General features: G+C 42.0%; 1 protein-coding gene across 1 annotated transcript in view; it reads right to left on the reverse strand.

The window, feature by feature from the left end:
• Positions 1-387: 387 nt before the first annotated feature.
• Positions 388-27,072, reverse strand: part of SAMD12 (sterile alpha motif domain containing 12) — a 449,252-nt gene continuing 422,567 nt past the window's right edge. Inside the window, exon 6 of the mRNA XM_037802733.1 lies at positions 388-4,066. Coding sequence (XP_037658661.1) covers positions 4,044-4,066 — 23 coding nt within the window. The 3' untranslated portion in view covers positions 388-4,043. The remainder of the gene's footprint in view (positions 4,067-27,072) is intronic.

The following is a 27,072-nucleotide window of genomic DNA, read 5'->3' on the forward strand; positions in this document are numbered from 1 at the left end:
TATGTTTTTCTGTTTGAGTTCTTTATAGAATTCTTGAAATCTACCTACAGTACTATGTTAAAAGAAAGAAAGAGATTAAAGGAAAAAAACAAACCAAACAAAGCAAACTAGTGGGGTGGAGGGTCTGTGGGAGAGATGAATAAAAACAGCCTTTAAGGAATAAAGGATTCTATGTCATTTTCAAAGATTAGATTTTAAAAGAGAACCTACCGCAGCTTTAAGTCTAGTGTCAAGTAGCAAAATTACTCTAAAGAACCTAGAGGAAAACATCACAAAGAATGAAGCTGCTAATGCACTGAGAGGAGGTTTTGGTAAAACAAGTGCTGAAGGGGGTCTTGAAAACTTTTCTTCCATCAGTTTTATTGTTCCTATCCAAAGTCAATTATGTGACATTTGCAGACAAAGAGTATTTGCAAGTAACAAGAGGGAAAACCCATTAGAAGTTTTTTTTTTTTTCCTTCCTTTATATTGTCATGTAAGGTTGATATTCCTTTTCCTCTTGAATGTTAAAAATGGCAGAACCCCTCAGAACTAAGGACAGTTGGCCTCTGTCTTGGTAACTCAGAAGTGGCTCTGGAGAGAACCCCGCATTGTTTATCTGTATTCTGGAGGTAGAAGTCAAGTTTGCCATAACAGACCTCATGGAGCCTGAGCAGGGACGTGAAGGTGAATGAGTACCCACAAAGAAAGTTGATGGGGTCTCTATCCCCCTAGGTACATCTTAACCTACTGAAGCGATTCGCCTTTTCCCTAGCGGAACTACCAGTGCCCAGCACTTTTAAATTCAGTTCCAGAGCTGAAACAAGCTAATCCCCTTGGCACTCTAGAGAGCCTGATAACTATTCATTTCTGTTCAACCCAAGAGGGCCTTTTCTGCAGGAGTGTGGGTGTCTCCTTTTAATAAGAAGATGTAGCGCAGGCTTCAGTAAAAGTACAAGTTAAGCATCAACAGTTTACAGCCTTTAGACATCAAAATATTTCCCCCTTACCCTCCCTACCTCTTGCTTTCTACTAAACAAAACTCACCACAGCCCTCTCTGTATTTCTGGGAGGTAAAATCCCATACACATTCCTTGGGTACAGCACAGCAGGAAGTGACCATGGCCAAACACAGACGATCACCATGCAGCCAAAGAATCCAAAGGCTGGGAATGAAGTCATTTCTACATTCTCTGGGTTTACCTCACGGCTGTGCAGATTTTATACCATCATGTTTCCAAAACTATCCCTCAAAACACTTCAAACAGAGGTCGACAGATTGGAAAACAGTAGTTCATATGCAAATATATGGTATGTGCCAGGCATTAAGGCATTGTTAGGGATGCCATCTTCAACTGGGTTCTTTAATGTCTTCTCCCAACTCTATCTTCACCCGCCATCTTTCAATAATTTTCCGGCACTCATTTGATTTGAAAACGCCAGGAAACTCTACTTTTTTCACTGTTCAGAGCATATTTCACAAACATCAAAGTAAGTAATAATGAACCAATATCTATTAGTGAACATCTGCACCATAAAGCATGTCCAGCTTTCCAAAAGTGTTTGTTAGCAGTAGTCTCAGGACATCCTTAAGTACCCCAATTATTTCCCAGCTGTGACATCTCAGCATCCAGTGCTATTTATTTAGGATTTGTTAGGCCAAGTTCTGTGTCAGAATTAAAGCTTTAAAGAATCCAGTCATCGGGACAAACTGTTGTGCCTAACTATATAAAGGATAGGTATACAGTTGGCCCAGGTGGATATCAAGGAAAGCAACTCGGGGCTGCTTTGGGAAGCTCTCACCAGCTAAATCTGGGCCCTGGAATGGCTGGCTGTACCTGAAAGGTGCAAATGTGTAACCTGATGCTGTCCAGTATCTCCTCCACAGTGGCTCACTCCCTCAAGCAAGGGATCTGCCTGCTTCCATGGGCATTTTCCCAGGTTGCTGTGGCTGAATGCAGTTGTCATTGTGGAAAAGTTGAATGGGGGTGGGGTGAGTGTGTGATAGTGTTAGAGAGGAGGAGACAGCGTTTCCTGATGGCCGGAAGCATCTGTTGTTGGGCCAGCACAATGCTTTTGACACACAGATGATCAAAAAATGCTTGCTGGACAAAGGAAGGAATGAACAAAGGAGGAAGGCCTGACATTTCACTTGAACCTCATGAGATGGGCAGTAGAGATGGGGATGTTAAGTCTGGGGGCATTGGCAGCCAGAGTTTGGCTTCCTAATTCTGGATTCATAGGGAATTATGATCTGCCTTCCCAAATGCCACACTTGCAGCACTCTGCCCAGGGCCCGATGGCCCCCGTGCTGGCCTGTCAAAGAGCCAGATCGCGGTGGTGACTGAAGCTTTTCCAAGTTCCCTCTTGGAAGCCCCCTTCTCTGGAACCAGAGCCTGACAGGCTTGCGGTGAGTCATCGGGTGACTCACCCAAATCACATTTGGATCGCGCTCCCCTTTCCTGTCAGGTTTCTAAATCTCAGGCGGGGGTGGTTTCCAATGGGCTGTGTATTTCCTGAGACCCTGAGGGGAGGCAAGCTGTGAGGAGGGCAGACAATGAGTGTGTGTCTCGAGATGCCCGAAAATGTCAAGGCTGTTTGTGCTGGAAGGGCCCCAGAAGTTGTTAAATATATTTTTAAGAAGAGTCTCTGATGTCTATCAGTCTCTGGCTGGGACAGTGGGCACACAGAGCATGCTTTGCTGAGCCCTAGTTTCAGCCAACTTTAAATTTTTGGGAAAAAGTATCTAATGCATAATATGGGGTTGATCAATATGGACATCTCTCTAATGCTCAAAGACAAGAAATAACTGGGTTGAAAGCTTTCTCAGAACTGTGCTTTGTTGTAAGACATTAAAAAAGTAATCCACTGTGGGTATAATTTGAGAAAGGATTCAAAAGAGACTGGTAGGGTCTATCCTGAAGAAAGAACCAAGTGCAGGACTGAATGCTTTTCCTTCTTTGGATACACACTGGGGGTAACATGCTGTTTTTTTTCTCTTCAGAGAATTGTGATTTAAACTTGACCCAGAAATTTTTCCCAAGTGTTCAAGTCAGATGCCATAGGAAAATTGCCTTCTGCTGCCTTGACCATCAACCTAGCATGGTCTTTGATTAAAAGGAAGGTTCCCCCCTCCTTTTTAATTTGAAAGAACTCTTCTTCAGAATGAGAGAATATGTACTTTGGCCAAAACAGGAAATTCCTGTGTTGGAATATTTGCATGTGTATGTGAAACAGGTGTGCCTAGGCACAAAGAACCAAGAGCTAAGGAATTACAACCACCAAGCCCACATCTACTTCCCTTTGGTGCTACAATTAATCCAGTTGTTCAGTAGAGTGTCAAGAGGTTAAGTCTAACAGTATTGTGGCCATATCTACACCAATCTACTGCAAACAACTGGGGATGTGCTAGTAGCGGAGTTTTTCTTGGACAGTCTGAGCCAGAAATACGACAACATTTATAAAAGAAAAAATGAAAATACTTGTTTTCTCAAACATGTGCTGAACGTGCTAATTTGTTGCTGCAGTGTTCTCATATAAAGTGCTTAAGAGTTGGACCAAATACCTTTAGACGTCATAACTAACATAATCGAGACATATTTATATTCCTACCGGGGCTTAATATTGGGAACACTTCCACTGAGATTGCAGAACTGCTGTAATTTTTTCTAAAACATCATGCCATCTGCACACATAATAAAATAATCCAGTAGTTGCCATGCTAAAACAGGATTTCTAGTGAAGGGCACAGACAGCTCCCCAAAGGAAACTTGAGTTATGCACAGTGATGAAAACTGGAAGCAATTTCCCAGCTAATGGTCTGCCAATGACCGCTTGGAACAAGTTGGCACTGAATGTTATGCACCTCATTTTGGAATCCACAGCAAACTAACATTTTCCAAAGCCCATAATCTTGACCAAATTGGTGTTTTTTTCAGTTAATCCAGTTAATCCGCCAATGCTCCAAGGACATCTTCTGGCAGTGCCGTGAGTTAGTGGTTCTGTGAGGAACAGGCCACCTTCACATCAGCTGGCAGGACAGCAGCTTGGAAGGCTCCCCGTGTTTATGGAGAACCTTCGGTTGAGGCTACAAGAGGAAAAAGGGGATAACACGGTAAGTTATTTCCTTTATGCTCCCAGATCCCAGCATGTAGCAATTATTATTCAAACATACACTAACACCTTTAGTTCAAAGAAAAAGTTCCAGCTGGGAAAATGGCTACTCAACCCCAGGATAGATTTATGATGGCTTGTATTGTATTAAAAGAACCTCCTTCCACCATAAAGTGGGACATGGAAGACACTCATTTTAGAGGAGAGGGAAGCTGCCGGGGAATGAGGGTGAAACTAAATCTCTGGAACTGGCACCCAGAAACCATTTCATGTATCATGGGGGTTCACAATTCCTGGATCTGGAGCAAGATCATATTGGGAATATCATGAAGGCATGTTTTTTGGGAAGAGGGAGGTGTCTCATTTATCAGGAAGCTTTCCTGGGATAAAATCTAGAAGGAAATATTGGAGATGGTATGACTGGAGCTTCTCAGTTTGCTAGTCGAAAAGTCAGATTGGCCAAGCAGGTTAGCATTTAAAATCTGACCAGAGATGGCGGCTAGGTGAGACAGGGCGAAAAAACACCTCGGTGAAAAATACTAGATAAAAGCCAGAAAGTGACCCAGAACACCAGTTCCAGCGATGCACCAGCTGGACAAGGTCTGCTAAATCCACAGGGACTGTGCACTTGGTGAAACCGGGAGTCTGCGTTCTAAAACGAGTGAGTGAGCCTGCTGAATGTCCGGCGGCCACGCTGTGGTGTGGGGAAACCGTGGATTGGCGTTTGGAGGCAGACTAGTTCTTTTTTTAAAAAAACCCAAAAGCAGCTGAAGATACGGCAGCGAGAACCACACAGTGAAGCACGGCAGGAACGGGCTATGCGGACACCTCAATATCTGGCATGGAAGATAGCCTTTTGTACACCCACTGCAAATTGTCTCAGAGCGAGGAAGATAGAGGTTAGCCAAAAGGGGAAAAAAACCATGCCCCTTGCAGCCATCTTCACAGTGGGCTGGGCATGCTCCTGCCCTGAAGGCACCACAGCCCAGTGACGTGCCAAGGGACCCAGTGTGACAGAAAGTGTTTCCAGCAACACAAGCACATGCCACAATATCGGGCATGGACAATAGCCTTTAGTGTACCCACAGCTAATTGTCCTGGAGCTGGGAAGGCAGAGCTGTGCGAAAAGGAGGAAATTAACATGCCCCATTCAGCCATCCTCACAGCAGGCTGGGAATGCCCCTGCACAGCCTGGAGGCCCAGAACTTCCCTTGAGGGACAGTGCGCACTTGTGATGTAGCACAGCCGTCCCTCAGCAGAGGCTCTAAGAAGGGCATGGCTAGGAAGAGGGACCCACTCGGAAATCCCAGAGATCATACGCCAATACCAAGGACTTGTGGGTCAGCAGCAGAGACAGTCTGTGGCAAGACCAAACTGAAGGTTTAGACTCTTGGAACAGCCTTAAATCTCCAGGAACACCTGGGAGGTTTGATTATTAAAGCTGCCCTGCCTCCCTACTCAGACACACGCCCCCATATTCAGGGAGGACAGCACCAACAACACACCCAAACTTGGTGCACCAATTGAACCCCACAAGAATCAGACCCCCACACACCACAAAGTTGGGGAGAACTGACTTGAGGGGAATAGGTGACTCGCAGACACCATCTGCTGGTTAGTTAGAGAAAGTGTACGCCACCAAGCTGTAGATCTGACAAATTAGAGACTGGTGTTTCAATAATCCTTCATATCCTAAAAGAACCCTATCAAGTAAAGCAAATGCCAAGAGGCCAAAAACAACAGAAAAATTTAAAGCATATAATAAAACCAGACAATAAGGATAACCCAAACCCAAACCCCCAAATCAGAAGATCAGAGGAGATACAGTACTTGGAGCAATTAATGAAAGAACTAAAGACAAAGAACAAGAGCATGGCACAGGATATAAAGGACATGAAGAAGACTCTAGAAGAGCATAAAGAAGAAATTGCAAGAGCAAATAAAAAAAAATAGATGATCTTATGGAAATGAAAGAAAGTGTTGGCCAAATTAAAAAGAGTCTGGATACTCATAATACAAGATTAGAGGAAGTTGAACAACAACTCAGTGTCCTAGAAGTCCACAGAACAGAAAATGAAAGAACAAAAGAAAGAATGGAGAAAAAAATCGAAAAAATCGAAATGGATCTCAGGGATACGATAGATAAAATAAAACGTCCAAATTTAAGACTCATTGGTGTCCCAGAAGGGGAAGAGAAGGGTAAAGTTCTAGAAAGAGTATTCAAATAAATTGTTGAGGATAACTTCCCAAACCTTCTACACAATATAAATACACAAAGCATAAATGCCCAGCGAACTCCAAATAGAATAAATCCAAATAAACCCACTCCAAGACATATTCTGATCAGACTGTCAAATACTGAAGAGAAGGAGCAAGTTCTGAAAGCAGTAAGAGAAAAGCAATTCACCACATACAAAGGAAACAATATAAGATTAAGTAGTGACTACTCAGCGGCCACCATGGAGGCAAGAAGGCAGTGGCATGACATATTTAAAACTCTGAGAGAGCTAGGCCTCCCTATGGTTGTGCCTAAGAGCCTCCTCCCGAATGCCTCTTTGTTGCTCAGATGTGGCCCTCTCTCTCTGGCTAAGCCAACTTGAAAGGTGAAATCACTGCCCTCCCCCCTACGTGGGATCAGACACCCAGGGGAGTGAATCTCCCTGGCAACGTGGAATATGACTCCCGGGGAGGAATGTAGACCAGGCATCGTGGGACGGAGAACATCTTCTTGACCAAAAGGGGGATGTGAAAGGAAATGAAATAAGCTTCAGTGGCAGAGAGATTCCAAAAGGAGCCGAGAGGTCACTCTGGTGGGCACTCTTACGCACACTTTAGACAACCCTTTTTAGGTTCTAAAGAATTGGGGTAGCTGGTGGTGGATACCTGAAACTATCAAACTACAACCCAGAACCCATGAATCTCGAAGACAGTTATATAAAAATGTAGCTTATGAGGGGTGACAATGGGATTGGGAAAGCCGTAAGGACCACACTCCACTTTGTCTAGTTTATGGGTGGATGAGTAGAAAAATAGGGGAAGGAAACAAACAAACAAAGGTACCCAGTGTTCTTTTTTACTTCAACTGCTCTTTTTCACTCTAATTATTATTCTTGTTATTTTTGTGTGTGTGCTAATGAAGGTGTCAGGGATTGATTTAGGTGATGAATGTACAACTATGTAATGGTACTGTAAACAATCGAAAGTACGATTTGTTTTGTATGACTGCATGGTATGTGAATATATCTCAATAAAATGAAGATAAAAAAAAAAAAAAAAAACTCTGAGAGAGAAAAATTTCCAACCAAGAATACTTTATCCAGCAAAACTCTCCTTCAAATTTGAGGGATAGCTTAAATTTTTCACAGACAAACAAATGCTGAGAAATTTTGCTAATAAAAGACCTGCCCGACTTCAGATACTAAAGGGAGCCCTTCTGACAGAGAAACAAAGAAAAGAGAGAGATATAGAGAAATTTAAGACATATATAGAACATTACATCCCAAATCACCAGGATATACATTCTTCTCTCATGATCATGGTACTTTCTTCAGAGTAGACCATATGCTGGGACATAAAACAAGCTTCAATAAATTAAAAAAAAAAAATTGAATACATTCAAAGCACATTCTCTGACCACAATGGAGTACAAATAGAAGTCAATAACCATCAGAGACTTAGAAAATTCATAAACACCTGGAGGTTAAAAATGAGGGGGAGATGAAAACATTTCCAGATAATCAAAAGCTGAGGGACTTCATTACCAGTAGATCAGTCCTATAAGAAATGCTAAAGGGAATTGTGTAGGCTGAAAGGAAGGGACACTAAACAACTGACTGAAACCACATGAAGAAATAAGGATTTCCAGTAAAGATCACATGGTAAATATAAATACCAATACTACTGTATTTTTGATTTATAACTCCATTATTTACTTCCTACAGTATCTAAAAGACATAAAGTGTAATGATAAATCAGTGGTTTTGGACTCAACATAAAATATGAAATTTTTGACAAGAACTACATAATGGTGGGGGAATGGAGGAGTATAGGAACATAGTTTATGTGTCCTATTGAAGTTAAGTTGGTATCAAAGAAAAACAAGATTGTATAGATTTAAGATGTTAAATTTAAGCCCCACGGTAAACACAAAGAAAGTATCAGAGAATATGAGATGAAAAGTAGAGTATGGGTTACGAGAAGTGGGGGAAAGGGCATTGGGGAGTTAATAAGAAATGAGTATAGGGTTTCAGTTTGAGGTCAGGGGAAATTTCTAGTAATGGATGGTGGGAAGGTGATGGTATTGCAACATTGTGAATGTGATTAATTCCACTAAAAGGAATGCTTGGGAGGGGTTGGAATGGGAAGATTTGTGCTGTATATATGTTCCCACAATTGAAAAAAAAAAAAAGACAGTCTAGATAGATAATGGCAATTAAATGCCAAGGATGATCCTGGATGGGATCTGAGGATGGAGGAGAGGAGGCTCAAAGGGACACAGTTGGGATATAAGAAAAAAATGAAATATGGAATGTAAGCTTTGTATCAATGTTGAATTTCTTGAACTTCTTAGCTGTGCTTAACGTGATTGCATAAATGAATGTTCTTGTTCATGGGAAATACATATGTGAATTATATTGTTTGTTCAAGAATGTGTGCAGCTTGCTTTCATATGTTCAGAAGACAGAGCAATAGATAATGGATGATAGATAAGGAGGGAGGGAGGGAGGGAAAGAAAGAAATGGTAGAGTGACAGGATGTTAAAGCTGGTGGATCTGGAGTATCGGTGGAGGGGGGTTGGGGTATATTGGAGTTCTGTGTATGGGGTTTGTATTGTTTTTGCAACTGTTCCTGTAAGTTTGAATTTATTTAAAAAAAAAAAAAAATCTGAGCAGAGATCGAATTGCAACCCTGCTTTTGACCTTGGAAATACTGGCATAGATACATTTTTCTAAGTGTTCTAGTTTGCTAATGCTGCAGAATGCAAAACACCAGAGATGAATAGGCTTTTATAAAATGGGGGTTTATTTCACTACACAGTTACAGTCTTAAGGCCACAAAGCGTCCAAGGTAACATCTCAGCAATCGGGTACCTTCACCGGAGGATGGCCATTGGCGTCCAGAAAACCTCTGCTAGCTTGGAAGGCAGCTGGCATCTGCTCCAAAGCTCCGGCCTCAAAACGGCTTTCTCCCAGGACGTTCCTTTCTAGCAAGCTTGCTTCTCTTCAAAACATCACTCCCAGCTGCACTCTCTTTTCTCTCTTTGAGTCAGCTCATTTATATAGCTCCACCAATCAAGGCCCACCCCGAATGGGTGGGGCCACGCCTCCGTGGGAACATCTCATCAAAATTATCACTGACAGCTGGGTGGGGCACACTCCAAGCAAATCCAACCAGCACCCAAGTGTCTGCCCCACACAAGACCACAAAGATAATGGCATTTGGGGAACACAATACACTCAAACCGGCACACTAAGTTAAGTTTTCTAATTTTCCTAGTATTTTATCTGAGTACTCCCTACAGTTCCTTATATGATAGTCCCCAATAATTAATTATTTTGAGTGCATTTGAATAATTTGCTCAGGAGACTATCAATATTAGTTTTATTTAGTGGGCAAAACCATTTGGGCAATGGGATCGGCGGTCAATACGAGTTCTTGATGTAAAAGAAAACATTTCCACCTAGGTTTTAAAAAATGCCTTATAAAAACATGGAATGCGCAAGTTGTAAGCCAATGTTTAATAAAAACTTGCCCTTTTTGAGAAAATGATAAGACAAGATACTATTTAAGTATATTAAATATAAAATAATAATACATACTGATAAGGTTGTGATGAAAGTAGAGTACTAATATATTCCTGATGGCATTGTAAACTGGAAAAATAATGTCAATTTATTTAAAAAATCTTAAAAATTCACATTCCTTGACCCAACGATCCCATTCCCAGCAGTGTTATCCTAAGGAAATAATCTAAAAAAAAAATCAAAGACACTATATGCATAGATGTGTAACATAGAGGTTATTTATAATAGTGGAAAAATTGGAAACAACTGGTCTGCTATTGTTGAAAATTTAGGTTAAGTAAATTATGGTACATTAGTAAGATGGCTGATTACATGGCCATTAAAGTAATAATTATGGTGATTATGTAGCAACATGGAAAAGAGTTATGATACACTACAATATCAACAAAGACTGCAAGAGAAACTCATGTAGGCACTAGGATTTTTATTATTGTCAGCACATTATTTTGCAAAACAGCAACAAAGAAATTAGGCTTTCAGGGGGGCAAGATGTGACCCATGAGCCAGGGACTAACTAAAGCATCAATGGTTGTTTTTATTCACTAGTATTACCTCAAAAATAAATACTTCACAGCTTCACCAAGAGAAAACACTTCATTAAAGGTAGAAACTGACGGGGCTAAAAATCTTCCATCCAGGTCAACCTGCAAGGGAGCAACACAGCCTGGGATAATGACATGGATTTCTAGAAACCTGGCACAGTGGCCATCCTTGAGATGTTTGCTAAAATAAGCACTGGAAAATGTGTGACTTTGGGCAAGCTGTGTTAAAAATAAGATAAAATGGAAAAAAGGGAATAATGACAGTAAACGGGAAATTCTAATTCATAACTATACTCTGGATCCCAAGTCAGGAGTCGATAACTAAGTTTATCACAGTTGCTTCTTCTGTAATAATCATGCTTTCTGCATGAGCCTCCAACAGCTGCTGGACAGTGGATGTGCCTAATTTTAGCATATAATATTACTTGTAACCGTGGACAGAAGCTGAGCCCTTTTTCTTTCTAAAGCTCTTTACTCTGTGGGCACACAGTAAGCTCATCTCCATTTTATGGATAAGGAAATTGAGGCCCAGAGGTGTTGTTTGCTTAAGGTCACACAGTTAGGATTAAAGCTGCATATTTACAAGTAGGTGTGTCCCACTTTGGTGACATATAGGTGTGACAGGGACAAATACATGAAGTATAAGCAGTCAGAGCCTTTCCTCCCCCCTATCTTCTCAGGATTCTGTGTTTATCCCTAAGCCCAGTCAGCACAATGCAGGGCTTTGCTGGGCAGAGAAGAAAATTGGAGGCTAAACTAATTTATATTAGAAAGAATAGAGAGAAACTCCTGCAAGACATGAATATACACAGAAGAGGGAAATTGGGGGTTTAGCTAGTGACATAGAAGTGGTGTGGTGGATGCCTAATGAGTGGGCCCTTGGGAAGAGGGGTGGCCAAAGAGAAGGGTGTGCTATGATGTGATGTTCCATTTGCCATCTTTCCAGGGAATTCAGTGAAGTCCTCCTTGGTCTTTGATACCTTTGCAGTTAACATTGTTTCTTTTGAATGGGTGACCGACCATGTTGAAGCAGCTGTATGTGGGAGCAAGAGGCCCCTGTTTGCACAGGTTGTATGTATATAAGGTACGTGGCCAGAGTAAGGGTGAGGCATGGTCTTTCTATCACAAATGTATCCCCTGTTACAGATTTTTGTTGATTGTGAAAAGGATCTGTCTTTGGGTATAGAAAAGCTACTTGAGATGAAATGCAAAAAGGCAGTTTGAATTGGATAGCTCTGCTGTGTCAAGGGGGAAATGTGGTCTTTGATGGGGTACACTTTTGGGGACCAGCCCCTGAGCTATGACCATCCCGGACTCCTTCCAGCTCCTTGGATGCTTTGGGCTATTCCAGGCCTTTGCTCACCCTTTCCTAGGATGCCTTCTTTATATACCCTCCAACTCTAGTGAACACCTACCCTTCCATCTTCTAAGACCACCTCAAGTGTCACATTTCTTTATGAAGCCTTCTCTCCCCCAAGATATAACTGACAACTCCCTCCTGGGTGCCAGCACAGTATCTTAAACTTTTATCACCATCCCACAATGAACACTTGAGTTTCTTATTTATCCATCACTCTTCCTAAATTTTTTGAGGGTGGTGCCATATCTTATTGTTGTGGGTTTTCCTAATGCATATTGCCTTGGATACAGAAAGTGCTTAATAAATAGTTGTGAAATTAATGAAGAAAGAAATGATGGAGAAGAAGAGTCTCTCCTTCTCTTTCTTTCTTCCTTTCTTATTTCTCTCTTAATTTTGCATGAGATTAACTCCTGTAGCTCAAGTCTGCATATGGAGAGGGAATTGCTCCAGTTTCTTTCTCTAAGTCTCACAACTACTCAAGGAACTTGTATACCCTGGGGCTGGCCATGAATGGATTGTTATGGGGCAATATTACTAGCTCAGGCATTCTTGGAACAATCACCTCTTTAGTCCAATGGTTTCAGAATCTGACATGTCTGGGAAGCATCAGAGTCTAGTGGTTAGAAAGTGGGCTCTCAAATCAGGCAGATCTGGAGTGACACCCAGACACACCATTTACCAACTATGTGGTGTTGAAAACATTAATTTCTCCAAACCTCAAATTCAACTTAGTATGATGATGATAATCCCCACCATACTGGGTTGCCGTGAGGATTAAAGTGGGCTCATCGAACAAGCACTTTTACACTGTGTTTGGCAAATAACAAATAACCCTGACATATGGATATATAATGACTACTGTTTTATTATTAGTAGTACCACAAATTCCCAAAATTCTTTTGCGAAACTAGAGATACAAATAGATCAATGTTCTAAAGCCCCAGCTGGAGGCCAGGAAATGAAACAAAATGCCAAGCCTTTGCACCCTCGGGAGACAGACAACCCTCCTGCCAAGACCACAGGTCAACACACCCTCCCCCAGATTAGCACAGACATTAACAGACAGTTCCATGATAAGAAGAGGTCACACTTCAAAGGCAGGAAGTGGCTCACCCCTGGGGCAATGGCCAGCCTGGCAGAAGGGTCAAGAACACGTCTGGGATTGAGTATGTCCAGCTCCACCTTTCCCCACTCCAGCACAAGGGGCTGAAGGGCTTGGTGTGTTTTGGGGAGAAGATAAGATAAAGTGTGGAGGCAGCCTCACCTCTCAGGGCAGAGGGAGGAAATAAGGCTTTATCCTTTAGAAGGGCTGTTCAGTGTCTTCCACTGAAAAACAAATGCTGTACCTCTTTACAAGTGTTATCTGAAAGTGTCTTTCATGTGACTTTTTTTGGGGTGGGCCTGAGCAGCACTTCCATGTGGGACAGTTTATACCAGGTATGAGCACATTCCAGAGGAATGAGATCCGTGGTTGCCCTGGCATTATGGCCAATAATAAGAACTAACATCCACTGAGCATCTACAATGTGCCAACTAAGGTTTTATAGGCAGTCACTCATTTCCTCCTCACTTGTCACAGCCATCCTGCAAGAATGAGCGCCGCTGAGCCTAGAACCCAGAGCTATGCTCACCACAATGCTTTCCTGACTCAAGAAGAAAGGTGTGTCAGCAAACAAATCCCTGAGCTCCCAAAGGAATGGAAGAGAGAAAGCCAGTACATGTGTTTGTGTAAAGGAACGCTCAAGTAACCTGAATCCTATGCAGAAAGTGCCAGAAAGAAAAGATTTGGCCTAGAAAAAATGAGCTACATTTCTCTTTTCTCTGTCTAAGACTATCTTTCCTAAGTTTAAAGTAGTGGTTCTCAACTGGGAACAATCTTGTCCCCTAGGGGACATCTAGCATTGTATGGAGACATTTCCGGTTGTCACAGCTGGGTGAGGGGGAGGGAGTGTCAATGACAATGACATCTAGTGATGCTGCTAAACATCACAGAATGCATAGAACAGGTCATCACAGCAAAGAATTATCCAGCCCGAAACCTCAGGTGCTGAGGTTGAGAGGCCCTGGTTTAGAGCATACCAGGCCCTGCTTATCTTCTATTCCTGTTTGTGAGTCAAATATATCACTCCCAAAATAGGCCAAGATAAAAACCAACATAAGAGTGCCTCTTGTGTATACAGGAAACAGGGCTAATTTCAAACCTCACTCCCCTCTTCAAGACATCATTTGCTCATTTCATTTTATTTTACATTTGATGCAATCAAAACCTCTAATACCTAATCATTTCCCCCTTTTAGAACCCTCACAGGCATGCCATTGTAGGAATTAAGATGGGATGATTTAGACAGGTAAGCTCAATTAATTAATTAGTATGCATGGAGTAAGTTAGGAGATAAGAGAAGGACCAAGGAGGATTTAGGTGGCGATAAAACTAAACTCTGTCTACCAGCTCTTTGGTGGGAGAAGTTGTATGTGCTCTCATACAGGGGGTATGTGTTTGTTCCCTCAGAGTATGTTAAGGAATCAGCTCTACCCTCTGATGAAATGAAAATGGAGGTCAGAACCTCAGACAAGATTATCCGGATGGCAGACGACTGAGTTAAAGACACCAAAACAGATGATACATAGAAACTAGCCAGTAATGTCTCATAACCCCCAGTAAATTGGAAACCACGAGTCAAAAGACCACAATGACTGACAGAAAGCACGTGGTTAGCCAAACACTGACCACGTGCCCAGCACCATGCTAAGAACCGGTGTCCCTTTTGCAGCAGCACATGCTTCACCCCACAGGTGCAGAAAGCCTAAGACAGGCTGCAGCTTTCAGACCAGGAAGAGACCTTGGGCCCTTATCTGACAGTGACATGTCAGGGGCTTGTTGACTCCAGAAGTGCTAAACAGGAAACATGATGCACAAGGCCTCCGGGGATCATTTTCAGGCAATCCTATATAGCTAGATGGGATGGGAAGGCCTGGCCTCCATCCTCCACCTTCTTCCCCCTTGGTTTTATTTTTTTCATTTAAACTTCCCTCCAGAATGTGAATGGCTCCTGGTACTATACAAGGAGGGTTTCTGCAGCCTGGTATTGCGGTCCACATTGGTTTAGGTTGTTAACCTTTCTCTGGGGACTTCTGGGCAGGTGACTAGTGAGGCTGGCCCAGCACCCCGAGTGTTCCATATATGTTGGAAATTAAGCAGTGCCTGTAAGGGAAAAAATGCTCGGTTCTGGAGGAGAAAAGAATTTATTTACGATCTTGCAAGAATGGGCGCCAGCCAGAAACGTGGTAGGCAGCTGCACCAAAAAAAAGAACATGGCGATAGTTATATCCTACTCCTAATGCGCATGTCCCTCCCCTGTTTCCCCACTGGCTGGATACTCCAGAGGTTACAGCCTATCAGAGAGAGCTCACTAGCCTGTCTTTGGGATTTTGAATTGTATAGCCTATCCGAGAGAGCTCATTCAGTTTAAATTTCCCACTGAGAGTTCCCGTCCTTGACCATACTCCCACATTCTTTTACGTTCCAGTAACCCTGGTTATCTTTCCCACATAAGGAACTGGCGCTGATTCTAGACTTACCTCACGGCGCTCTCTCTCTTTTTCTTTTCCCTCACTACGGGGCTAGTTTAAGCCAGCTCTTTTGCCCAATCTCCATTTTCTCCATTCCATGTGGTCTTTATGTGGAAGCTAAACTTAATCCTTTCTTACAATATAGTAATGTCAAACAGCCTTTTGGAAGGGTCTACTCATCTGCACTATGAGGCTATAAAACCCTCTCAGAGACCAACTCTGATTCCTGTGGGTTGAATTTAGTCTCTAAGATGACAGAGTTTAAGAACTCTGACATGAGACCAGAGTTCTCAGACTGCATCCCAGTCATCTCAGGGAGTGTCTTACAAGGTTATTTCATCCAGCCTCTCTCCATTTCCACGGGTTCAAGTGTCCAGGGGCAGGTCTGCAAATCTCTGTGTTCAACAAGCTCCTGGGGCAATTCCCATGAAGCCAGTGGGGGCACAAGTCCCTGGAAACACCTACGTCTTTTCCCCAGGACTCCCATAATAGTTACTTGTCCTTCGACAGAGAAAAGTGGTGTAGGCTGTGGGGAAATCTGGTTTATAGTCTTGTCCCCTGCATATAATAAAATACCAAGAATTCTAGATATAATATAGTGCAGTGATCCAAACATTAGGTTTTAGATTGGAGCAGGTAGTAGCGGCTTTGCAACCTGTGCAACCTTTAACTCATTCAAAGTCTTGGGGATTCCATTATTCCAACATTGTTTACTTTCTACAGATTGATTCATCAATCAATCAACCAGTCAATCAACCAGTCAACACACATTCCATTGAGCGCTCACTAAAACGCCCTACCCAGCCTTGGGGACCACAAACCTTGAGGAGTTCTGTATGTATCAGTGCCCCTATCACACTGAATTAGGATCACCTGATGATGTGTTTGCCTCTAGACCAGTACTCTTCAAACTGTGCTTAGAACTCCCCCTGGAGAGCTTGGTAAATAGATTTCTGGGCCCTAACTGGAGGGAACCTGAATCAGCAGGGTGGGCCTGTGCATTTGCATCTCCATCAAGCCTGTGGGGGCACTGACATTGCTGGTTTGAGGACCACTCTTTTAGCAATACTGCTCTGAACCCCGAGCTCCTGAGACAGGGTAGGTTTTAATGTTCTTTTTCTGTAGTAGGAAGGGGTCGGATGCCTGGGATAACAAAGGTGCTTTTGAAATGTTTGCCAAGTGAATGAATAAGTTCATGACTATATGGAGAAAGCAACATGAATGAAGTTTTTCAAAGGATAGGCAGACTTTGGGGCCCACAGTATTGTCCTCTAATGAGAACTGATTTAGGAATTGGAGCTTATGCAGTATCTGATCTCTATAAATGCTCTGTGCCAAATCAGAGGTCCATCAACTTCAGTCTCAGGGGATGACTTTCCAGAAAAACTGCAAAATCTCATCTAGCTTTATGGCCATCTCGAACTAGAAGCCTGTTGACCACCGTGGACTGTCACCTTGTACCACATGAATACGAGATTATGCGTTTCTGGGAGAAAGTATCATCAGGCCAGATGCTCTCTGCAGGGATGCATTTGTAAAGCCCATTAGTCAGGTAACCCCAGCAATTCCACTCTCTTTACTGGACAGGGACAAGTGCCACAAGTCATTAAATTCTGACAGCCCCTCTAAAAGCCCGTGGAAACTTCCAGAAGAAAACTCTGTCCACTGAAACACACAACAGTGAATCTCATGGGAGGGTACGAAAATATACCTTGACATTTCATTCAAGTGCCACTGAAATTCCTCTCCATCTCCACAATAGCAGGTAGGCTGGCAGATTATATACTGAGGGGTTGTCATCTAATTTCTCTCATTGCTTCTGTTCCCCATCTCACTTAGTCAGAGAACATGATGCCCTGTGTGTTTGCCAAATGAATAAGTAAATTTTTTCTTTTTACATTCATCTGTTCCCCTCTTTCTCTATCTTTTCCATCTTCGTTTAAAATCCAGGGCCTCCATTTCGACCAATCCAACAGCTTCTTCATTAGACAAATATCCTCTAATATTCAGTTTTTTTGGTAGAAATATATTCCAAAAATTCTCCAGATCCTGCAGCTTTTCCAAGGGAAAGAGAAAAGCACACTTTTAAGGAGTGTACAAGGTGTAGTTGGGATTTCTCCTCTTGCATGTCATGTCTCAAGGGGGTAGAAGTGGCTCTTTTTGAAATAATGTTAATTAAATACGAACAAAAATGCTGAAAACAATGATAGATTTTACCACACAGGATCTTAGAGTGAAAGGGTAACAGAACAATGCTTCTCAAATTTTAATGTGCATCTGAATCACTTGAGTGTCTTCTTAAAACACAGATTCTGCATGTCTAACAAGCTCCTAGGTGATACCAATCTTGGTCTATGGACCAGGATTTGTATAGCAAGGGCTCAGAATTCCTTCATCTGTGGCAGCATCTCCAATGGAACTTTCTGAGATGATGAAAATGCTCTCTATCTGCTCTGTCCAATAAGCAGCCACTAGCCACATGTGGCTTTTGAGCACTTGAAATGTAGATGGTATGTGGAGGAAATTAATTTTTCATTTAATTTACTTTCAATTAATTTAAATAGAAAAGGCCATGTGGACAGCACCCCTCTATGGAGTAGAAAATGAGGTTCCAAAAGGTTTAGTAAAAAAAGGTTTCAGAAAGAAGAAACTCATAAAGCAAGATGAGTCCCAAATCCTCTCACTCGTGTTGTAAATTTATTCTCATTCCCACCAACTCCCACCTGTGTTCCTTAGAGAGGGTTCAAGGCTTTCCTTCTGTTCTCCATCAAGTCCCCAGAATCACTCTTTATACAAAATAGTAATTAGGAAAGTCTTTATAAACATTCTGAAGTACAGAAGATTATCTCGTTTACGTAAACCTATTTGAGTTGCCAAAATCATGGAAGGAATATTATGAGCAAGTGTTCCTTTTTTTATGGGCTGTTTCCCCTTAGGTATGTCTAGCTGGATTTTGAAGGCAAGCGCTAAGGTTATTTCTTTGCTGGGGGTTCTAGCCCGTTGGCCTGGAACTCAAGACAAAATGCAAATCATTCAGACATTCTGGAAAGTTCAAAAGAAAAAAGAGATCTGTTTAAGTGGCGCTCCCCCAGATAAGAAAATGCTGAGGGCTTAGTTTTGTCTAAACTGGACCCATCAGCTTTCTGCTGGCCATCGGCTGTATTACAGTAGAAAACGTTTGGGGCTCCCTCCCTGGGCAGATAAGTACTAATTTCCATTGAGGAAAAAGTTATGAGGCTTGGCTGTCTTAACGATAACAGATAATATCCCCCGTTGTTGGCAGAGCTACAAAGCACATTGCTATTAACCTGCATGGATTGGGCTATTTCTTTTGTGTATACAGCTTCCCTTTAAAGAATCCAGTTGGTGTGAGTTGCAAACCTGCTTGGGAACCCTCGTGATTAATTGCTTGAACTAGCTGGATCCATCCGTGGGATCTTGCAATTTACCAGGTTCTACACAGAATTATGAAGCTGAAAGTTTAATGGGATTTCCGGTAATGGAGCCCACATGCTTGAGACTATGTTTGAAATTACACCGCCTGCAAGGCTGCAGGTTTTAAACCTTATTTATTTGGTGCTTGGTAGATCTCCCTGTCCCCATCTTCCTGTCATTTGGGCCAGTCAAATGCTGTGGCCCTTACGTGGACTTGCTGAAGCCATTCAAGTATATGCACACCAGTGGCCTCGAGCTTTCTGCCCAGCTCTCAGGATGACCTTTCAGCCCAGGATACGGTTATTAACAGCCTTACCATCACCTTGGTACTACGCAGCACTCAACTTGCAAATTGCTTTCACACATTTAATTGCATTATCTTCTGCCAGGGTCTAGGAGGCATGGACTGGGACGGTATTATTATCTCCATTTGGGTGGGAAAACCCAGGTACAAAGAGAGGGGACAGTGATAGCTAACATCTTGGGAGCCCTTATGTGTCAAGAAGCACCGTCCCATGGGATTTATGTGTATCATTTCATTTAAGTCTTGTAACACTTTGAGGTTGATAGGACTACCAGTTCCACTTTGAAAATGAGGAAACTGAGGCATATGGAGTTTTGTTGGGTCACACTACTTGTAACTGATGGATCCAGGATGGATCGCTGGCTCTGCTCTTAGTTCCTGTGTACTCTCACATCCCTCTGGAAGTAACAGCAGCATTCCAGACAAGACACAGGGTTTGTGGTTGCGAAGGTGGCATTATTTTTCTAAGAGTTGGAAGAAGACATATCCCAGGCATGTTTTTCTAATGAGAAGCCACCTACACTCTTGTTTCGTCCTCTCCTCCAAAGCAGTTCGGCCTCGTGACTGTTCTGAGGAGAGGAGGGAGATTCTGGTTAATGCAATCCTTTTACCAAAGGGTAAAGGTTGAAACTGACCCTGTGTTAAAACTTCAACTTCCATGTGACACCAAGGGAAGAGATGTTTATTTGGTGCAGGATCTATATTTTCTAAACACTGTAACTTCTATAGTCAGTTTGTTCAAACACCACAATTACATGGAACTTTGAATAGGAAGTGAGATATGGTAGGTTTGTATAGGTTAGAGTGAAATAGCAACACATCCCAAAGTAATTTGGGCAGAGAATAAACATATATATGCAGGGCCCCCTGAGGAGCTGGGGGACAATGCGGACGTGTTGGGCTTCCTCACCTGGATTGTTGCTGATGTTCTCACAAACACTGAGGACTGACGGCTTGATATGTCGAGCCCTCGTCTTGGGGCTTGCCCTTGTGAGGCTTGTTACTGCAAAGGAGAGGCTAAACCTGCTTATAATTGTGCCTGAGAGTCTCCCCCTGAGTACCTCTTTGTTGCTCAGATGTGGCCCTCTCTCTCTCTCTAACTAAGCCACCTTGGCAGGTGATCTCACTGCCCTCCCCTCCATGTGGGACCCGACTCCCAGGGGTGTAAATCTCCCTGGCAACGCAGGATAGGACTCCCAGGGATGAACCTGGACCCGACATTGTGGGATTGAGAACATCTTCTTGACCAAAAGGGGGATGCAAAATGAAATGAAATAAAGTTTCAGTGGCTAAGAGATTCCAAATGGAGTCGAGAGGTCACTCTGGTGGACATTCTTACGCATTATATAGCTAACCTTTTTAAGGTTTTAATGTATTGGAATAGCTAGAAGTAAATACCTGAAACTATCAAACTCCTACCCAGTAGCCTTGACTCTTGAAGACGATTGTATAACAACGTACCTTCCAAGGGGTGACAGTGTGATTGTGAAAACCTGTGGAGCGCACTCCCTTTATCCAGTGTATGGATGGATGAGTAGAAAAATGGGGACAAAAAACTAAATAAAAAATAGGGTAGGATGGGGGGGATGATTTGGGTGTTCTTTTTTACTTTTATTTTTTATTCTTATTCTGATTCTTTCTGGTGTAAGGAAAATGTTCAAAAATAGATTGGGGTGATGAATGCATAACTGTATGATGGTGCTGTGACCAGTTGATTGTATACCATGGATGACTGTATGGTATGTGAATATATCTCAGTAAAACTGAATATATATATATATATATATATATACACATATATACACACACATACTTGGCCTACTAGTCAAGGTTCTTTATGTGCACACCTCAGCCTATCACTCCAGTCTTACCCCTCTGAACCCCAAATACAGAAATTGATGGCTTTTGTCCTGTATTGCTCTACCTCTGCTTCCTCATACTTTTGTCCAAATCCCACCCTTCCTATAAGGGCCACCTCCAGAAAGGCTTCCTCTATTCCCATGAAGCCTATATCCCCCCCAATCCAAACATCCATAGGATTTTGTTGAATGAATGGATGAACAAATGGGAGGAGCATCACTTCCTGACTGCTGTACCAGGCGCTATGCTAAACACCAGAGATACAAAGATGAGTTGCACATAGCCCTTGCCTTCAGGAAACTCCCAGGCTCGTGAGAGAGAGGCACACAGAAATATCACTGCCATATAATATTCTGTGTGCTCTCAGAGAGGTAAGGACTACCCAGATGCGGGGCAGGCACCCATCACTCTTGGCAGCTAAGGCTGAGAATTCTGCCCGAGCCTTACCTCCTCTCCTACTCAGGAAAACTTCGTGGGGAGAAATTGCATTTTATGCATTTGGTATGGCTCCTAGTTATTCAACATAGTCTCCCAAACTGTGAAAATACGCAATAAATCCTGAGGGATTATTAGAAGCGACCGGGTCTCCCTCACTACGGTAGGGGCAGACCAGGAGTGTTCTCTCCCATCTTTTCAGTGGAAATGAAGACGAGGGGGGCAGGCCCTTGCCTCTGCCCATGGCAGGCCCCACAGTGGGGCTGGCCCAGGCGAGGGAGGAAGGAGGAAGTTCCCCAGAGCTTAGGGCAGTGAGCGGCCTCTTCTGCAAGGTGCCAAGGACTGTTTAGTGTTGTGCCTTAAAATAACACTCCAGGCAAGTCTCCCCCAAACCTACTCCTGTGGGCTGGGGAGTGGAAAATATTTCTTTATTTGAATTATTCCTATTTCAGAGCAGTTACTCTGATTTTTCAGCATTTATGTGGTTCCTTTTACACACACAATCTTTTTCATTAGCTACTCCTCTCAACGGGAATGGGAGGGAGCTGTGGGCAGTGGCCCAGCAGCCATGAAAGCCTCTTTCCCTAGGGTTATAATCTGGCTTTGGGGGTTGCAACAGCATTCCCTTCATAGTTTTAAAGTTTGTTGAAGGTGGTGAGGTGAAGTGGCTGCCATCACCCAACATTCATACCTTCTAGAACCACCACCAGCCTGTGTTGTCCTATAATTTTCAGGAATCGGTGTGGAAGAATGGAAATAACAAGTTCTTTCACTTGCTAGTTGTAAGACTGGTCAAGTTATCTAAACTTTCTGAGTCACAGTATCCTCGTCAGTAAAAGGAGAGAATCTCTGTATGTTGCAGTGTTTTGTTTTTTTTTCTTTGTTTTTGGTGACAACTATTATATTTCATTGAATTCAAGTTGCAATTTTTTTTAAGAAAGAAAGAAAGAAAGAAAGAAAGACCTGCTAATTAAACTACGACACAGGCTTTTTTGATACTCCTGCATGAGGCATGATATCAGCTTTTTGTTGCTTTGAGATTTCTTTCCTTTGTTTTGGAGAACATGGCAATTTCTCTGCCTTCATGTACAAGCCTTGTGTGTGATAGGTAATCCTTTTGTATGTATTTCAGTAATAAAACATAATACAGCTTCATCTGCTTGTGCTATCTTCCTATCTTAGGGGAAAGCACATGGTTGCTGTTTAAAAAAAATATGAAATTGCGGTCATTCCTCCAATGTCAAAAATTTGCTTCACTAATGCATCACTGCTCTGTTTCCATGACTTTCAGCATATGCGTTGTTTCATTTCAATGCAAATTACAGTGTAATATTTCTGAAGATATTTTCAAACAGCAATTAAACTCAACAGGTGAAGTACTAATAGTATATATAACTTGAGTGTGAAGTGATGAAAATATGAGTGATCATGGGCAAATCCATGCATGCAAGACTTCCACATGACCTCTAGGGATTATAAGACTTCCTACACTGTAAGATGTACAATTCTGAAATGTTAAAGTATGAAAAACTGCATCACTGATGTGACGAAATATGGTAAATGAAAAAGCATGAATCATGGTTCTGGCACCAAGTAGATGCCCAATAAATCTCAAGTCCCTTCCCTTTTAATAAAGAGCAGGGAGAGTGATGAACCTCAAAGCAGTGCAGGGAGGCTTGACTTCATCTTTTGGCAAAGAGATAAGATACTTGGATTTAAATATTTTATTAGGTAAGATTTACATTTCAGAAACTACAAAACTCTGAGTGATCTCCAGAGAAATCTAAGCCTTTTTCCATACACTGACAGGTGGCTGTATATTCTTTGTCAGTCCCCTTCCTACCTCTCACTGAGAGGTGGGGTCTTTTTCTACTCCCTTGAATCTGGGCCAGGCCTGTGTCTGCTTTGACCAACTGTATTTGGCAGTAATGGCACTTGCCAATTCTGAGCCTAATCTTTAGGAGAACTGGAAAACTTCTCCTTCCTCCTTCTTAGAGTCCAGCTGCCATACGGTGAGTAAGCTGAGGGTCACATGGAGAGGCCCACGTGGAAGAGAATGGAGGCTCCTGGTGGACACACCAGCTGAGCTCCCAGCCAACAGCCAGCACCAATTTACCAGCTTTGAGTGAGACATCTTGAATGTGTTTCCTCCAGCTCCAGCAAATACAACGTGGGGAAGAGATAAGAGGTCCTTGTTGAGCTTTGCCCAAACTGCAAAACCATAAACAAGTAAAGAACTGTTGTTTTAAGTCCCTACAAGATGGAGTAGTTTTTTATGCAGCAATAGATAATCAATATTCATTTCCTTGTTGATTTTCAGTTGCTCTGAGCATGACCTGTTCTAGGACCCCAAAGAGTGGAACCTGGAAGGGAAACTAAATCTCCTGACTCCAGGACTGAGGACCTTGTATAATTATTTCTACACGCTGGAGTAACTGGGGCCAAACAGGGATTGTGGCGCTCCTATGGTCTTACTCTTTAGCTCTCATCGCATTATATGATGAGAGGGGACTGGACCAATTCTGTTGGGTTTAGGAAAGAAATAGAGAGAGAAAAAAGTTTTCCAAAGGGAAGAAGTTTCAATGAGCATGAGAAAAATGATCTTGAACCTTACTTTGAAATTGAGGGTAGAGCTCATGAATTATTTGCAGGTATACTTGTGGTAGTCCCAAGCTCTCTATCTGGTGGTGGCCCCAAGGAATAATATCCTAGGAAAAACACTCAAGAGTCTCTGGGGATTCATTCGTCTCAGTCATGGATTATTCAGCATGGAATCCCAAGAAGGCATGGATTATCTTGTTGACAGAATAAAACATAGGGAGTAGAATCAGTCATGTCCTGCTGACAGGAAGTTTCCACATGGAGATAGAAATCTGGTTGACTAAAATATCACTTTAGACAGCAACCAAGTGCATTGCACATTGTTGTTCACCTTCCATGCCAGGATGTCAAGATCTTTTGTTTCAACCTCTAGAGGCCTGTGTGTCAGGTTATGATTTCTGCAGCACGTTAAGACTGATGGTAATAGTGTTTCTCCTTGGTAATATCATCTACATCTAAAAAGGCAATGCTCTCAAGCATTTCATGTCTTGCAACACCATGTTTAGCTAAAGAGGCTTAAGGAGACACATCTTCTTGGTCTCAGAGAAACTCCAAATATTGCTGAAGCAGGAAGCATTTTAACAGGCATCTATGTAGGATGCTATCTACTATAGGATTGGATGTTAGGAACTTGGAGTTTAATTTAATATGGAAATCAAGAGAAAGGCAGTAATTTAAGTCAACTTAGTGTGGAATTCAATATAAATAACTGTTGTTTATCTTTGCTTTAAAGTTATAGCATTCATGAAACTATAATTCTTTCCCATGATTTGCCTGCTGATGATAAAGATCCTGTTTCCTGAAGAACTCAGTAGCGTGGGAGATAGTGCCTTACAGCACATGGGCATGACAGATTCAAGAGGAGTAGAAAGAGCAGTGGGGCAACAGCTGGAGGCGGGTTGGAGACTGGGTAGGATCACAACTCGGAAGAGAGGTTAAGGAAAGGGTTTCATGCTATTCCTGCAGTTGTTGTATGTTAGGCGAATTTATCTGAAGCAGCAATTTTTTTTTCCTTGAATCTGAATAAAAATCATCAAGCTAGAGGAATATAACTTCTCTATACATTAAAAACATTCAATTTATCTTATTTTCTTTATAAAACAAGTTATAGTCAAACTCCTCGATTTCAAATATTAAGCTTCTGGTAAATTTAAGTAATCTAGAAAAGGTATCACCAAACTATAGCACCTAAGGGTCATATCTGGCTCACCACTTGTTTCTGTAAATAAAGTTTTATTGGAACACAGCCATACCCATTCATCTATATATTGTCTATGGTTGCTTTTGTATTACAATGGCAGAGTTGAGTAGATGTGACAGAAACCGTATGACATGCAAAGTCTAAAATATTCACTATCTGGCCCTTTACAAAAAAGAGTTTGCTAAGCCCTAATCTAGAATTCTGAAATACATCGAATTGTAGGCTTTGTGAAGTTTATATATTACAAGGAAAATAGCTGTCACTAAGTGCTCTCTACTTTCATAAATGAAGCTTGAATTATCCTTCCATCCTCACTCAGAAAAGTCCTGTGAAGTAAAGTAGCAGGGTAGAAGTAGCAAGGAACTACACATAACACCAATTAGAACTAGTTGGTAGAGGATTGAGGAAAAAGGAAAAGTACTGAATTGCCACAGTCTGGGACCATTTAATATAGCGGAATATATGTGAAGCATAATAGTAACTAATATGCATATGGATACATTTAAAAAATCAATTTGGATGCTCAAAAGGGTAAGTTTCAGTAATCTGGAAAATTCTTATAAGTATTGGAGCTTATTCTCAACATTTCAAGATAAAGTATCAGCCATGCATGAACAAGGTGTGAGATTTCAGGAAATCACTGATATGACTGTGTGTGCTCGACACACGTATGTACAAATGTTCATTTGCTACACGCTTCCCCACCCCATATTAAATTTTCCTTTCCAGCCCCTGGTCCAAGCATTCCTTCCATAGGCATCATTGTCCCACCTTTTCACATGGCAATAATTGGCTGGGAAATCAGCCAATTGTCCCCTTTGGACACGGCAAGAACTCCCCTCACACTTCTCTCACATTCTTCTTTTCTTTTTTTTTTTTACTGGTGACATTTGAGAGTTGGCTTTTTTTAAAATGCAATTTTATAATTTTATTGAGATATAATAACATAACATATACAATCATTCAAAGCGTACAATCAGTTGTTCAGTATTGTCATATAGTTGTGTTTTCATCACCACAAACTTGGAACATTTTCATTACTCCAAACAGTAAAATGAAAATTAAAATGAAAAAGAATATCTAAAACATCCCATTCCCTTCCTTTCCCCATTGTTCATTTACTTTTTTTAATACAGTTTAACTGAGATATATTCACACACCTTACATTCATCCACAGCATACAATCAGTTATTCACAGCGCCACTGCACAGTTGTGCGTTCATCACCAGAATGAATTTTTGAAACTTTTCCGTACTCCAAAATAAAAATAAAAGGCAAAAAGAAAACCTAAATCTTTCCATCCCCTCCATTCCACTCTATTCTTCATCTAATTTATGTCCCCCTTTTTCCACTCATCTCTCCATATACTGGAATAAAGGGAGTGCAACCCACAAGTTTTCACAGTCACACAGGCACACTATGCAACCTACATAGTGATACAATCGTTTTCAAGAATCAAGGTCACTGAGTTGCAGTTTGACAGCTGCAGGTATTTCCCTCTAGCCATTCCAATACACTAAAGACTAAAGGGTGATTATCTATATAGCGCATAGGAATACCCTCCAGAGTGACCTCTCGACTCCATTTGAAATCTCTCAGCCACAGGAAACGTACTTTGCTTCATCTCTCTTCCCCCTTTTGGTCAAGAAGATCCTCTCAATCCCACAATGCTGGGTCCAGGCTTGTCTCTAGGACTCATTTCCCATGTTGCCAGGGGGATTCACACCCCTGGGAGTCATGTCCCACCTAGGGGGGGAGGGCAGTGAGTTCACCTGCTGAGTGGGCTTAGAGAAAGAGGGAGCCACATCTGAGCAACAAAGAGGTTCTCTGAGGGGGAGGGGGCTCCTAGGCACAATTATAAGTGGGCT

This window comes from Choloepus didactylus, chromosome 14 (genome assembly GCF_015220235.1).
Source record: "Choloepus didactylus isolate mChoDid1 chromosome 14, mChoDid1.pri, whole genome shotgun sequence".
Lineage (NCBI taxonomy): Eukaryota > Metazoa > Chordata > Mammalia > Pilosa > Megalonychidae > Choloepus > Choloepus didactylus.